Below are 13,178 nucleotides of genomic sequence, written 5' to 3' on the forward strand. Positions count from 1 at the left end.
GGAATCATCGCACACTCCGGGAATGGGAATCACCGCACACTCCGGGAATGGGAATCATCGCACACACCGGGAATGGGAATCATCGCACACTCGGGAATGGGAATCACCGCACACTCCGGGAATGGGAATCATCGCACACACCGGGAATGGGAATCATCGCACACTCCGGGAATGGGAATCATCGCACACTCCGGGAATGGGAATCATCGCACACTCCGGGAATGGGAATCACCGCACACTCCGGGCATGGGAATGTGAATCATCGCACACACCGGGAATGGGAATCGTTGCACACTCCGGGAATGGGAATCATCGCACACACCGGGAATGGGAATCATCGCACATTCGGGGAATGGGAATCATCGCACATTCCGGGAATGGGAATCATTGCACACACCGGGAATGTGAATCATCGCACACACCGGGAATGGGAATCACCGCACACACCGGGAATTGGAATCATTGCACACTCCGGGAATGGTAATCATCGCACACTCCAGGAATAGGAATGTGGAATCACCGCACACTCCGGGAATGGGAATCATCGCACACTCCGGGAATGGGAATCATCGCACATTCGGGGAATGGGAATCATTGCACACACCGGGAATGGGAATCATCACGCACACATGGAATGGGGATCATCGCGCACTCCGGGAATGGGAATCATCGCGCACTCTGGGAATGGGAATCATCACACACACCATGAATGGGAAACATTACGCACACCGGGAATGGGAATCATCGCACACACCGGGAATGGGAATCATCGCACATTCGGGGAATGGGAATCATTGCACACACCAGGAATGGGAATCATCACGCACACTGGGAATGGGAACCATCGCGCACACCGGGAATGGGGATCATCGCACACACCGGGAATGGGAATCATCGCACACACCGGGAATGGGAATCATCGCACATTCGGGGAATGGGAATCATTGCGCACACCGGGAATGGGAATCATCGCACATTCGGGGAATGGGAATTATTGCGCACACCGGGAATGGGAATCATCGCACATTCGGGAAATGGGAATTATTGCGCACACCGGGAATGGGGATCATCGCGCACTCCGCTAATGGGGAATAATCGCACCCTCCGGGAGTGGGAAACATTGGACACACCGGGAATGGGAAATTGTTGGACAATGTTTACAGTGCAGATGGTCGTCATTCAGCCCATTGAGTCTGCACTCTCTCTCTGAAGGAGGATTGTATCTCTTTCCACTCCCCTGCCTTATTCCCGTGACCTTGTACATCATAGGGCAGCAGGGTAGCACAGTGGTTAGCACTGTGGCTTCACAGTGCCAGGGTCCCAGGTTTGACACTGTCTGTGCGGAGTCTGTACATTCTTCCCGTGTCTGCGTGGGTTTCCTCCCACAGTCCAAAGACGTGCAGGTTAGGTGAATTGGCCAAGCTAAATTGCCCCTTAGTGACCAAAAAGGTTAGGTGGGGTTATTGGGTTACGGGGATAGGGTGGAAGGGAGGGCTGAAGTGGGTCGGTGCAGACTCGATGGGCCAAATGGCCTCTTTCTGCACTGTATGTTCTATTCTTTCCAGATAGAAATCGATTCCTCTATGAATACTTCCACCAGCTTCTCAGGAAGTTTGTTCCAGACTCTAACCCACCTCTATATCAAACATAATTTCTAAGCCGTTGCCCATTATTTTGAATCAGTGCCGTCGACCCTTGATGTTCTCTCTGTGGGAACTGTTTTTCACCCTGTCCATACCCTCAGAGTCTTGAATACCGTTGTCAAATCTCATCTCAGCTGCCTTTTCTTCAAGGAAAACTCAACCTCCCAATCTATCCCCACAGCTATATTTCCTGATCCCTGGAACTATCATTGACATGGGACTTACTGAGGAGTGAGGGTCAACATCAATACTCCAATGTACCGATGTTTTGTTTCAGTTCCAAACCAGGATTCTGTAGAATAACCAGAAATACTTTTAAACAGAGATTGTGCCAGTGAGACTGATCGACCAATCACAAACCATCACTCAATCACCTGACACCCCCCCACCCTTCCACATAATATTCATTCACACCAATGCACCTATCCTTCTCTTTACCAGTCCCAGTGGTCACTGCAGGTGGGACCCACACTCTCCTTTCACACTCTGGGACAGTGAGTCCCACACTGTCCTTTCACACTCTGGGACACTGGGTCACCCACTGTCCTTTCACACTCTGGGACAGTGGGTCACACTCTGTCCTTTCACACTCTGGGACACTGGGTCACACACTGTCCTTTCACACTCTGGGACACTGGGTCACACACTGTCCTTTCACACTCTGGGACACTGGGACACACACTGTCCATTCACACTCTGGGACACTGGGACACACACTGTCCATTCACACTCTGGGACACTGGGACACACACTGTCCTTTCACACTCTGGGACACTGGGTCACACACTGTCCTTTCACACTCTGGGACAGTGGGTCACACTCTGTCCTTTCACACTCTGGGACAGTGGGTCACACTCTGTCCTTTCACACTCTGGGACACTGGGACACACACTGTCCTTTCACACTCTGGGACAGTGGGTCACACTCTGTCCTTTCACACTCTGGGACAGTGGGTCACACACTGTCCTTTCACACTCTGGGACAGTGAGTCACACACTGTCCTTTCACACTCTGGGACAGTGGGTCACACACTGTCCTTTCAAACTCTGGGACACTGGGTCACACACTGTCCTTTCACACTCTGGGTCACTGGGTCACACACTGTCCTTTCACACTCTGGGACAGTGGGTCACACACTGTCCTTTCACACTCTGGGACAGTGGGTCACACACTGTCCTTTCACACTCTGGGACAGTGGGTCACACACTGTCCTTTCACACTCTGGGACAGTGGGTCACACACTGTCCTTTCACACTCTGGGACAGTGGGACACACACTGTCCATTCACACTCTGGGACACTGGGACACACACTGTCCATTCACACTCCGGGACACTGGGACACACACTGTCCTTTCACACTCCGGGACACTGGGACACACACTGTCCTTTCACACTCTGGGACACTGGGTCACACACTGTCCTTTCTCACTCTGGGACACTGGGTCACACACTGTCCATTCACACTCTGGGACACTGGGACACACACTGTCCTTTCACACTCTGGGACAGTGGGTCACACTCTGTCCTTTCACACTCTGGGACAGTGGGTCACACACTGTCCTTTCACACTCTGGGACAGTGGGTCACACTCTGTCCTTTCACACTCTGGGACAGTGAGTCACACACTGTCCTTTCACACTCTGGGACAGTGGGTCACACACTGTCCTTTCAAACTCTGGGACACTGGGTCACACACTGTCCTTTCACACTCTGGGACACTGGGTCACACACTGTCCTTTCACACTCTGGGTCACTGGGTCACACACTGTCCTTTCACACTCTGGGACAGTGGGTCACACACTGTCCTTTCACACTCTGGGACAGTGGGTCACACACTGTCCTTTCACACTCTGGGACAGTGGGTCACACACTGTCCTTTCACACTCTGGGACAGTGGGTCACACACTGTCCTTTCACACTCTGGGACAGTGGGTCACACACTGTCCTTTCACACTCTGGGACAGTGGGTCACACACTGTCCTTTCACACTCTGGGACAGTGGGTCACACTCTGCCCTTTCACACTCTGGGACAGTGAGTCACACACTGTCCTTTCACACTCTGGGACACTGGGTCACACACTGTCCTTTCACACTCTGGGTCACTGGGTCACACACTGTCCTTTCACACTCTGGGACAGTGGGTCACACACTGTCCTTTCACACTCTGGGACAGTGGGTCACACACTGTCCTTTCACACTCTGGGACACACACTGTCCTTTCACACTCTGGGACACACACTGTCCTTTCACACTCTGGGACAGTGGGTCACACACTGTCCTTTCACACTCTGGGACAGTGGGTCACACTCTGTCCTTTCACACTCTGGGACAGTGGGTCACACTCTGTCCTTTCACACTCTGGGACACTGGGACACACACTGTCCTTTCACTCTCTGGGACAGTGGGTCATATTATCAAACATAGTCTCAGCCTATTTTACTGCAAGGAACACAGTCCTAACTTCTACAAAGTTTCAGATCTGAAGTTCCTTATCGCTGGAACCATTCTCTTGAATAATTTTTGCAGCCTCTCTTAACTTGTTCACATGCTTCAAAGTGCTTGGTGCCCAGAACTGGTCGCAATGTCCCATTGAAGCCAAACCCGTGCTTTAGACAGTTTTAAGATTACTTCATCGCTCTTGTATTCAGTGCCCTATGAATAAATCCCAGGACCCGCCCCGTCAATGTCAATGCTTCGTACACACTAGACCCCAGGTCCTCCTGCTCCTGTATCCCCTTTAGAATTGTTTCCTTTATTATATATTGTCTCTGCCTTCTTCCTATCAAAACTAATCACCTCACACCCTGTCCCCATAACCCCACCAAACCAACACATCTTTGGACTGTGGGAGGAAACCGGAGCACCCGGAGGAAACCCACGCAGACAGGGGGAGAAACGTGCAAAACTCCACAGGGATCGTCACCCGAGGCTGGAATTGAACCCGGGTTTCTCGCGCTGTGAGGCAACAGTGCTAACCACTGTGCCGCCCTTGTCATATTCGGAGCTGAAAGGGATAACAACGTTCCCAGAATACACTCAGCTGGCTGATCACAAAGTCTCTGTAATAACAAAAACAGAAAATACTGGACATTCTCAGTCAAAGGGGCAGCACGGTAGCATTGTGGTTAGCACAATCGCTTCACAGCTCCAGGGTCCCAGGTTCGATTCCCGGCTTGGGTCACTGTCTGTGCGGAGTCTGCACGTTCTCCCCGTGTGTGCGTGGGTTTCCTCCGGGTGCTCCGGTTTCCTCCCACAGTCTAAAGATGTGCAGGTTAGGTGGATTGGCCATGATAAATTGCCCTTAGTGTCCAAAATTGCCCTTAGTGTTGAGTAGGGTTACTGGGTTATAGGGATAGGGTGGAGGTGTTGACCTTGGGTAGGGTGCTCTTTCCAAGAGCCAGTGCAGACTCGATGGGCCGAATGGCCTCCTTCTGCACTGTAAATTCTATGAAATAATCTATGAAATAAAAGCTTTGTCATCCTGACTGGAAACGTTCCCTTCCTTCTCTCTCCACAGATGTTGTCAGATCTGCTGAGTTTGTCCGGTATTTTCTGTTTCTGTTTCAGGTTCCAGCATCCGCAGTAATCTGCTTTTACGTCTCTCTAATACTCTGAGCTGAAGGGATCTCAATGCCAACATACGAATTGGGAGCAGGAGGAGGCCACTCGGCCCGTCGAGTCTGCTCCCCCATTCAACAAGATCACGGCCGATCTGATATTGTGACCTCAACCCCACATTCCTGCCGACCCCGATAACCTTTCACCCCCCTCGTTAATCAAGAATCTATCAAGCTGCGCCATAAAAATAGTCAAAGCTTCTGCTTTCACTGTCTTTGGAGGAAGAGAGCTCCAGAGACTCAGCACCCTCAGAGAAACAATAAAATCTTCATCTGCGTCTTAAATGAGTGTCCCCTTAATTATATACAGTGGCCCCGAGTTCTAGATCAGGTCTAGATTCTGATGGTTCTAGACACCGGAACTCACTTTTACTCTGCTCAGCTTGGACGAGGAACTGCCGCACACGATCCGACGGAATAGCAAATGAGATTCCGGATGTGACCTTCATGGTGTTAATCCCGATCACCTCACCGTCCTGATAACAGAAGAAGATGGTGATTTAAGAGGGTCTGAGGTTTCAATCATGCCCCCCCGCCACCCTCATCAGCCCCCTCCACTCCGGCCCATTCCCCTCCCAGTAGGGCAGCACAGTGGTTAGCACTGTTGTTCCATAGTTCCAGGGACCCGTGTTCGATTCCCACCTTGGGTTCCCACCAGACTGTGCGGACTCTGCACGTTCTCCCCGTGTCTGCGTGGGTTTCCTCCGGGTGCTCCGGTTTCCCCCCACAAGTCCCGAAGACGTGCTGTTAGGTAATTAGGAAATTCGGAATTCTCCCTCTGTGTACCCGAACAGGTGCCGGAATGTGGCGACTAGGGGATTTTCACAGTAACTTCATTGCAGTGTTAATGTAAGCCTACTTGTGACACTAATAAAGATTATCAAGTCTATGCCCTTCAGTGCCGGCTCCGCCCAGCCACGTGACAGTCCTGCCCCTCAACATCAGCCTCGCCCCCTACCTAATCCAACAGATGGTCAAGGGAGGGGTAGGATGGGTTTACAGTTCCCGATTCAGTGCATGGTTGGAGGGTTAACATTTATACTGCAGCTGCTGGAAACCTGAAAGCAAACAGAAAATGCTGCAAAAACTTGGCCGGTCTGGCAGCATCCACAGAGAGAGGAACAGAGTTAACGTTTCGAGTCCGTGCGACTATTCAGAGTGAGAAATGAGATGGATTTTACACTGCTTAAGAGGGTAGCCATGATGTGGAGATGCCGGCGTTGGACTGGGGTGAGCACAGTAAGAAGTCTCACAACACCAGGTTAAAGTCCAACAGGTTTGTTTCAAACACTAGTTTTCGGAGCACTGCTCCTTCCTCAGATGAATAAACGTCAGTGCTCAGTGGATGGCTGTAGCCCAGTGATTGTGTGAGCGGAGAGAGAGGGGAATAGTTACCGTGCGGAAAGCTGCACGGCATTAATCACAGGAAGTGACTGCTCAGGAAATCAGCCTGTGGAGTGAGAGGGGAACAAAGTTACAAAGACAAAAATAGAGACAACTTACCAAGTTGACCAGAGGACCCCCAGAGTTTCCAAACTAGAGCAGAGAAAGATAGAGAATTAGTTACACGGTTACAGTAAAATATTCTACCCTATTGCCCTGTTGTAACTTGCTGACCTCTCCTCACTGACTCTCCCATTGAGGACCCATGGACTTCCTATTCACTGGCGCAAAGCTCCATCATTTAAAAAACCTTGATTAATTCTCCTCTTAATCTGACCTACCCCAGGAGCATGTTGAGTCTTTCTACAAAAATGTGGCTTCTCACCCCTTTTGTTTTTTATAAATTTAGAGTACCCAATTGTTTTTTCCAATTAAGGGGCAATTTAGAATGGCCAATCTACCTATCCTGCACATCTTTGGGTTGTGGGGGTGAAACCCACGCAGACACGGGAAGAATGTGCAAACTCCACACGGACAGTGACCCAGGGCCGGGATTCGAAACCGGGTCCTCAGCGCCGTAGGCAGCAATGCTAACCACTGTGCCACCGTGCTGCCTGGCTTCTCACCCCTTGATGGGGTTATGGGTGGGTGGGGGGGGGGGGGGGGTAGTGAGTAGCGGGTTGAGGTAGGGCGGTCTTTCAATGGCCTGCTTCTGCACTGTAGGGATTCTTATGGATTCTCAGGAAACTAAGGAAATTCCGCATGTCCACATTAACTCTTACCAACATTTACATTCACCTGAGGAAGGAGCAGTGCTCCGAAAGCTAATGATTCGAAACAAACCTGTTGGACTTTAATATTAATAATAATAATCGCTTATTGTCACAAGTAGGCTTCAATGAAGTTACTGTGAAAAGCCCCTAGTTAGTCGCCACATTCCGGCGCCTGTTCGGGGAGGCCGGTACGGGAATTGAACCCGTGCTGCTGCCTTGTCCTGCATTACAAGCCAGATGCTTAGCCCACTGTGCTAAACCAGCCCCTGGTGTTGTCAGACTTCCTACCCAACTTTTACAGATGAACCATAGAAAGCATCCTATCGGGCTGCATCACAGCCTGGGTATGGCAACTGCTCGGCCCAAGACTGCAAGAAATTTCAGAGAGTTGTGAACACCGCCCAGTCCATCACACAAACCTGCCTCCCATCCGTCTCCACCTCCCGCTGCCTGGAAAAAGCGGGCAGCATAATCAAAGACCCCTCCCACCCGGCTTACTCATTCTTCCAACTTCTTCCATCGGGCAGGAGATACAGAAGTCTGAGAACACGCATGAACAGATTCAAAAACAGCTTCTTCCCCGCTGTTACCAGACTAAACAACCCTCTTATGGACTGACCTCATTAACACTACACTCCTGTATGCTTCATCCGATGCCGGTGTTTATGTAGTTACATTGTGTACCTTGTGTTGCCCTATTATGTATTTTTTTAATTTCCTTTTCTTTTCATACTTAATGATCAGTTGAGCTGCTCGCAGAAAAATACTTTTCACTGTACCTCGGTACACATGACAATAAACAAAATCTAAATCCTCGGTCCAGGAAAAGGGAAGATATGTTACAAACGTCATTGTGGAGGGAAACCGGATCAGAACAGACGAGTTGGAGAATCTGGGAGAATAGAGTGAAGTCCTCACAGGAAGCAGAGTGCGAGGAGCTGTGATCGAGGCAGTGACGGGAGTCAGCAGGCTTGCAGTGAATATTACTAAACAATCTATCCCTAAAATGGAGACAGAGAAGTCAAGGAAGGGAAGGGAAGTGTCGGACTCTCAACATGTTTGTGCCTTGGTGGTGAAGTTCATTGGTATGTTCCACGGTCAAAACGCTAACTAGTCAAATTCTTTCCTTTAATAAAAGCAAATGATTGCGGATGCTGGAATCTAAAACAAAAACAGAAAATACTGAACAATCTCAGCAGGTCTGACAGCATCTGCGGAGAGAGAGAGAAGGGAGCGAACGTTTCGAGTCTGGATGACTCTTTACTCATCTGTTGTGGTTTTGACACTCTGGAGCAGCAGGCAGTCATTTCCTCCCTTGCCTTATTGTCCTCGACTATAGGAGACTCACCGTCTCTCTGTGCAAAGCAGCACACTCCATCTCTCTGGCTCAGACTTGGGATTGTACACAGCTCCACTTTATCAAAACCCAGGAACAGGAGGAGACCATTCAGCCCCTCAATCCTGATCCATTATTGCTAGCCATAGATCCTGGTAGGCTTATAATTCAAACCCATCTTGAAAAGTCCAAGTTGCCTCTACCATCACTATCCATAGCTCCGAGACTACAACTTAGATGTAAAAATGCATGTTTTCACAGCAACTCAGATGGGAGTGTACAAAATTATGAGGAAGATAGATGGGGTAGACAGGAAGTAGACAGGAAGGAGGTTTTCTATTGGGGCACAGATTGAAGGGACAGGCAATTTGAGGAAAACCTTTTTGGGAATTTGGAACTCACTGCCTGAAAGGGTGGCAGAGGCAAGAACCCTCACAACATTTAAGAAGAGTTTAGCACGTGAAATGCCACAGCATACAAGGATACAGGCTAAGCACTGGCAAATGGGATTACACAGGTGTTTGGTGGTCGGCACAGACACGATGGGCTGAATGGCCTCATTCTGTGTTGTAAAACTCTCTGACTTCCCAAGTGAACTGTCACACAACACCACCATAAAGTGCTTCCTGATTTCACTCCTGGACAGTCCGGCTCTCCATCAAAGATTCCTTCCATTTATTCGGGATTCTCCCCACTCCCATCCCTGAGGAAAGAGCATCTCTCAATCTTCTCCAACTCCCATCGTTTTAAGCCTCTCAGCTTGGCGATGTTGGCTGAAGGATAAATATTGGCCAGGAGAGCAGAGAGAGCTTCCCAGCTCCTCTTCCAACAGAAGATCTATTCCATCCACACAAGCTGGGCTTCAGCTTAACATCTCGTCCTCTGACATTGTAGCACTCGATCAGTTCTAGCACTGGGAGCAGGAGCCTGGATTAGGGGCTCAAATCGGGGGCTTGAAGCCAAAACATTCTGACTCAGAAGTGAGAGTGCACCCATCCACCCACCCCACCCTCCAGTCCCCTGCGCCCACCCCCAACTAGACCTCAGCTGGTAAGATTCAGTCCAATCCTCAAAGCTCCCCGTGTGCCTCATCAGAACACAGAGTTGCGCATCGTTACAGTCACTCCTGAACGAGGAGGGTTCAGTCTTTGTGGGTGGGATTTAAGTTCATGATGCACCCTGTGGTCAAAATGCCCACTGCCCAATGCACTTCAAATTGAGAGCAATAGCTCCCATCAACCAGCCTACAACCTTTAACTCCGATATTGATGCTAGGCTCGGCTATCTGTTATCGGTTCCTCGTCACTGGATTCATCTCTTTGCCTCGCGACACTGAAGTCTTTCTGGGAACTTCTTCCAAAGCGACTGATCAATGTAAATTCAACTGACGCGGATACACTTTTTAAAGAAGCTGGAAATAAACTACTGCTCTTAGTAATTAAGTGACACCGAGCCCGTCAGATTCCCACCAAACCCTTCCAGTTCACAATCGTCCTTTCGGGAAGGAAACCTCCCACCCTTACCCAGCCCGGCACCCAAGGTGATTGAAGACCCAAACCAACACGGTGGACCACCATATGAAGAGACCACTCATTTAGGCTAAATAGCAGCGTGGGTGCATCCATACAGGTGGACAATTGAAGACTCTTGTCCAGAGCAATTCCGACATGGACAACAAACGCTGCTCTTGTCAGAGACACATAGGAGTCAATTATTGTAAAACTAACTAAGTCAGTGTCAATGTCCACAACGTACTCACATCAATGGAAGCATCAGTCTGAATATATTCCATATCCGAATGAGCCATCCCGAGTTCCCGACTTCCTCTCTGCACCGAGCTGACAATCCCGGAGGTGATGGTGTTCTGGAGGGCGAAGGGACTGCCCATAGCAACAACAAACTCCCCGTGTCTAATCTCCGAGGATACACCAAGAGGCAGCGTAGGGAGAGGAGCCTAAGAGAGTAAAGCATACGGTGAATATCTACCCAATATCACACTCAGTACCGTCTCCCACCCCCAGGGAAGGGAAACCGCGCCTTGCGCATCCCCCCCGATCTGTATCCATCTCCGCTGTGATTCAGTTCCTTACATTGGGATTGATCTTGATTGTGGCAATGTCAGCCACCTGATCAATGGCTTGAACTGATGCCTCGTACATCTCCCCATTTGCCAGCTTCACCCGCACACGCCGTTTGTTGGCCACTACATGAGCGTTGGTGACAATGAGTCCGTCCTGGGTCACTGCAAATCCTGAGCCATTAGAAATCGCCATTTCCCGACCACTGAATGGATGCCTGAGGAGTAAAGACACCAAGTAACAGCTTCTCTCACTGTGGATTCTGTCCACTAATAATTACCATTCATCTGCCTGCTTATTCACTGCAGAGACCCCCTCTCGTTTTTTACTTCAATCTCCTTCCAGCTCCCCACTCTCTGAAACTCCGCCCCCCCTATATCCCATCTCTTTCTCTCACCCCCATCTCCCCGCCTCTACCACTTTCTCTTCCATCCCTCATTTTTATCTCATCCTATCCCTCACCTGCTCCCATTCCTTTCCCCTTTCTCTCTACACCCTCCCTTGACCTAACCCCTCCCTCTTTTACTCTCCCTTCCCACTATCGCCCTGACCCTTATAATTTCCTGTCCATTTGTACCGCCCCTTCCATCCGAATTCCCCTGCTCCCCTCGTCCCCTTCTCGCCCCCTCATTTTCTCTCCCTTTCCCCACCCAACTTCTCTTCCTTCCTCCCCAACATCTCTCAAAAAACAAAGAACAAAGAAAATTACAGCACAGGAAAGGCCCTTCGGCCCTCCAAGCCTGCGCCTATCGAGATCCTTTATCTAAACCTGTTGCCTATTTTCCAAGGTCTACTTCCCTCTGTTCCCCACCCGTTCATATATCTGTCCAGATGCATCTTAAATGATGCTATCGTGCCCACCTCTACCACCTCCGCTGGCAAAGCATTCCAGGCACCCACCACCCTCTGCATAAAAAACTTTCCACTCACATCTCCTTTAAACTTTCCCCCTCTCACCTTGAAATTGTGACCCAAAGATTCCCCCTTTTCTCTCTCACCATAAGACATCGGACCAGAATTAGGCCATTCGGCCCATCGGTGTGTTCCGCCAATCATGGCTGATATGTTTCCCATCCCCAGTCCCCTGCTTTCCACCCACAACCTCAAATCATCCTATTAATTTTTTTCTACCCCCCATTCTCTCCCTCCTTCCTATTTCTCTCCCTTCTCCTTCCTAATTCTCTTCCTTCTCCTTCCTATTTCTCTCCCTCCCTCCTTCCTATTTCTCTCCCTCCCTCCTTGCTATTTATCTCCCTCCCTCTTTCTCTCCCTCCTTCCCCCCTCATTATTTACCTCCCCAGTATTTCGATATAAACCACCGCCGGTCCTGTTTTCTCCACCACATCCGCGATGAAGTTGAACCTGAACCGCGGGCTGTCGGGAGGGACGGGCCGGGCGGCCAGGACGGCGGGGAGGAACTCGAGGCCGAGGCCTGGGCCCGGAGCTCCCGGGACCCGCTCCCGGCGCCGCCACAGCAGCAGCGCGGCGGCCGCGGCTCCCAGGCCGAGGCCCAGCGGCCACCAGGAGCCCGGACCGGGAGCGGCCTCCTCCCCGGCCTGTCCCCCCGAGCCGGAGCCGCTGGCCAGGGCCCGGAGGCCGGGCTCGCTCCCCCTGCCCGGGGCCCGGAGACCGGGCTCGCTCCCCCTGCCCAGGGCCCTGAGGCCGGGGCCGGGCCCGCTCCCCCTGCCCAGGACCCGGAGGCGGCACAGAGCTCGGGCCATGGGCGCCGCCATCTTGGCAACAAGAAGAAACTTTATCAACACGGACACTGCCGGCAGCTTCACTGCGTCTGGAGGGGGGAGGGCACCAGACCAGGGGGTGAAAGGGCATCAGGCTCAGCCATGACCTCTGACTGGTGCAGCAAACCCGAGGGGCCGAGTGGCCTACGCCTGCTCACCTTCCTATGTTCCATCGTGTCTTTTCTCCTGATGAGTACAACGTGAAAAACTTCAACAAGGCTGGATTGAACATAGAGCGTACAATGCAGAAGGAGGCCATTCGGCCCATCGAGTCTGCACCGACCTCACTTCCACCCTATCCCCGTAACCCAATAACCCCTCCTCACCTTTTTGGTCACTAAGGGTAATTTATCATAGCCAATCCACCTAACCTGCACATCTTTGACTGTAGGAGGAAACCGGAGCACCCGGAGGAAACCCACGCAGACACAGGGTGAACGTGCAGACTCCAGCACAGACAGTGACCCAGCAGGGGAATCGAACCTGGGACCCTGGTGCTGTGAAGCCACAGTGCTATCCACTTGTGCTTCCCTAAATTGGATTTGTTTATTGTCACGTGCACCGAGAAGTGAAAACTATTGTTCTGCGTACAGTCCAGACAGATCAT

At 51.0% G+C, this 13,178-nt stretch overlaps 1 protein-coding gene across 1 annotated transcript; it reads right to left on the reverse strand.

The window, feature by feature from the left end:
- Positions 1-1,817: 1,817 nt before the first annotated feature.
- On the reverse strand, positions 1,818-12,604 carry LOC119963808 (serine protease HTRA2, mitochondrial-like). The gene is made up of 6 exons (XM_038793113.1): positions 12,126-12,604; positions 10,845-11,049; positions 10,514-10,708; positions 6,766-6,798; positions 5,630-5,738; positions 1,818-1,935 (listed from the first exon to the last, which is right to left on the reverse strand). Exons 1-6 carry the CDS (start codon positions 12,563-12,565, stop codon positions 1,865-1,867), a joined length of 1,053 nt encoding a protein of 350 aa, XP_038649041.1. The 5' UTR covers positions 12,566-12,604; the 3' UTR covers positions 1,818-1,864.
- Between the last annotated feature and the right edge of the window lie 574 nt (positions 12,605-13,178).

The sequence above is a fragment of the Scyliorhinus canicula genome, chromosome 3, assembly GCF_902713615.1.
Source record: "Scyliorhinus canicula chromosome 3, sScyCan1.1, whole genome shotgun sequence".
In the NCBI taxonomy this organism is placed as follows: domain Eukaryota; kingdom Metazoa; phylum Chordata; class Chondrichthyes; order Carcharhiniformes; family Scyliorhinidae; genus Scyliorhinus; species Scyliorhinus canicula.

Coding starts and splice junctions, on each gene's coding strand:
- LOC119963808 (XM_038793113.1), bottom strand. CDS start 12,565: ATGGCGGCGCCCATGGCCCGAGCTCTGTGCCGCCTCCGGGTCCTGGGC. Junction 10,709..10,844: donor CAATCAAGATCAATCCCAAT/GTAAGGAACTGA, acceptor TTACTCTCTTAG/GCTCCTCTCCCTACGCTGCC. Junction 5,739..6,765: donor GGGGTCCTCTGGTCAACTTG/GTAAGTTGTCTC, acceptor TTCTGTTATCAG/GACGGTGAGGTGATCGGGAT.